Source organism: Chrysochloris asiatica, unplaced genomic scaffold, assembly GCF_000296735.1.
Source record: "Chrysochloris asiatica unplaced genomic scaffold, ChrAsi1.0 scaffold00016, whole genome shotgun sequence".
Classification (NCBI taxonomy): Eukaryota; Metazoa; Chordata; class Mammalia; order Afrosoricida; family Chrysochloridae; genus Chrysochloris; species Chrysochloris asiatica.
This window is the reverse complement of record NW_006408534.1, coordinates 3,811,356-3,813,834: the sequence shown is the minus strand read 5'-3', so window position 1 is coordinate 3,813,834 and position 2,479 is coordinate 3,811,356. Positions and strand designations below refer to the sequence as shown.

At 33.3% G+C, this 2,479-nt stretch overlaps 1 protein-coding gene across 1 annotated transcript in view; it reads left to right on the top strand.

Moving 5' to 3' along the window:
• Positions 1-2,479, top strand: part of LOC102830147 (tetratricopeptide repeat protein 27-like) — a 310,736-nt gene that overhangs the window by 141,436 nt on the left and 166,821 nt on the right. Inside the window, exon 9 of the mRNA XM_006835274.1 lies at positions 1,011-1,124. Within this exon, the coding sequence (XP_006835337.1) occupies positions 1,011-1,124 (114 nt within the window). The remainder of the gene's footprint in view (positions 1-1,010; positions 1,125-2,479) is intronic.

Sequence of the window (2,479 nt, the reverse complement as noted above, 5' to 3'; positions counted from 1 at the left end):
ATGGTCTGTTCTACAGTCTGGCCCTGGCCTTGTTTTGGCTGGTGATATGGAGCTTACCCTCCATCTCTTTCCACAGATGTAGTCAGTGTGATTTCTGTGTATTCCATCTGGTGATGTCCTTGTGTATAGTCAACTTTTATGTTATTTTAAAAAGGTATTTGCAATGAGCAAGTCATTTGTCTTGCAACATTCTTGATCCTTCCTGTTTTTCTCAACCTTTGTATTTTAATCACCAGTAATTATCAATACATCTTGATTACATGTTTGATGAATTTCAGACTGAAGAAGAAGGTGGTAGAATTCTTCAATTTCATCATCACTTTCTTATCTTACTAACTATAGAAAATCATTAAAACTAAAATAGACACCTTATCTATACCAATGTCATAATGCATTTAAAATACATTTTAGAATGGTTTTCTACAATATGAATTGAACCATAAGTTCTTTTGCCTGTAAATAAAGAAAAATTTCATTTTTGGGCATTCTGGGTACTTTAGATTTGATTTGCTTTTGTATCTATGAATTGAGATGTTCTTGAAGTTAAAAGATACCAGGTTACTAGTAATTGTTTTCATTTCTGAATTTGGTTGATTTAAAATGTATATAGTAAATTTGAGAAATGTATCATTTCTCAAACTTTATAAACTTTTATAAAGTTTATTTTCTCAAAAATTTTATAATCCATGAGATAAAAAAATTTATTAGCTGATGTTTTGGTAAACTCTGTTTAGCTCTGTGGTTATCTGGAGAGATCCTGATTTCTTTTTCTTTAAGTGATTTATTCAATAGACTTGGCTTACTTAGACTAATGACTACTTATATGAATACATTTTCAGAAAAAAACATTTGGAAGCATTTTATTTTATTATTTTTCATGAGAAGATTTCAGATCCTTAATTAGATGTGTTCAGATATTTTTTGAAGAATTAATTTTGTTCTATTCAGAGTGGGATAGTTTGCTCATCCTTTCTTATGTGCTGTTTGTTTATTTTTTCCTTTTCTGTTAGTGTTTGCTTTCACAACCAAAGTTCTGGGCCATTCAGACATCAGCCTTGATCCTCCGTACAAAACTTGAGAGGGGAAGCACACGCCGAGTGGAACGAGCAGTGAGGCAGACACAGGTAGGAATTTATGTGGCAATTTTGGCTTTTCTCCATCAACTCTTTATTACTATCAGGAAGCATGCATGTGCATTATGAATGATATGGTTTTTGTTTTACCTACCTACTTAGTAGATTCTAGAATTTGACTAGTCTTCTTATTCCTCACCTGTAAATGAAACTGAAAATACCAGTACTTACAGGTTTATGGTGTCCTGATGTAGTGGTACAAGATAAACATTGGACTATTAACCTCAGATTGGTGGTCAAACCCACGAGCCACTTCCCGGAATCCCTATACAGGGTTTATATGAGTAGGAATTGACGGAACTTAACAATACCAGTAGGTTATTGTTCACCAGTAGGTGAACAATATAAGAGTTAATAAAAAAAAATAAGCAGTGCCACAGGTACAAATTATATAAGGAAATGAAATTCATCCTTACATAAAATATTCACTAGTAAATTGACAACATTTAAAATTAATCTGGATTCAGACAGCATTTTCCATTTAGTATTAATGTTTACTCTTGTCTAATGAGTCACTATCATTTAATCTTTCATACATTGATAAATTAATCATTATACAAATTGATTAACAAGAAAAATGTTTTAAAATGTAGTATTTTATAATCATGAAACTGGTATTTTTTAAAGTTTATTTTTATTATGTAACAATTTAGAATTGATGTAAATAAAAAATTGTTCCAGAATAAAAGCTTGTCTTTTTTTAAAAAAAGCAAACTAACATATTTGAGTTAGAAGAGTTACCTTTGTGTAAGAAGAGGGAAACAATAAAGGCATGAACTGACTGGCTTACAAGTTTTCAAGAGGGAGTTTGGTTTCAGAGTGTGTGTGAGGAAGGTAGAACTCCCACTGAGTAGTTTCATCTTATCTAGGCGGATCTGGTGAAAGGAGATGGGGATAAGATTCTTATCATTCATAGTGAGTAATTGTTACTCTATTTGTGACTGTCACAACTGTAAAGGTAGAAGTTTTGTGACAAAAGGGGACAGTAGTTAATCTTACAGTCCAGGAACAGAGGAACCTAGGACCATCAAGGGAGAAGAGCATAGGCGGAATGTGGGACCCTATCCAGAGAAGCAATGATACCAGAGATGGAGGCAGAGATGATATGGAGAGATAGAGCAGATGGGGACTCTAGACTCGCGGAAAGAGAAAGGCTTTATACTGGTGGCCAGGAGGTAGGCTTTCAGAATGTGCCCTTTGGTTGTTTAGATTATGTATTACTGAGTGTTTTGTGTGTATTAAAACAACAAAACACAGAGGGAATAGAAGCAAATACTGTTGAAAGATGATGCATGGAGGGGATTGTAATCATTGCAGTGAAATGAAATAGAATGAGTGTAAAACCG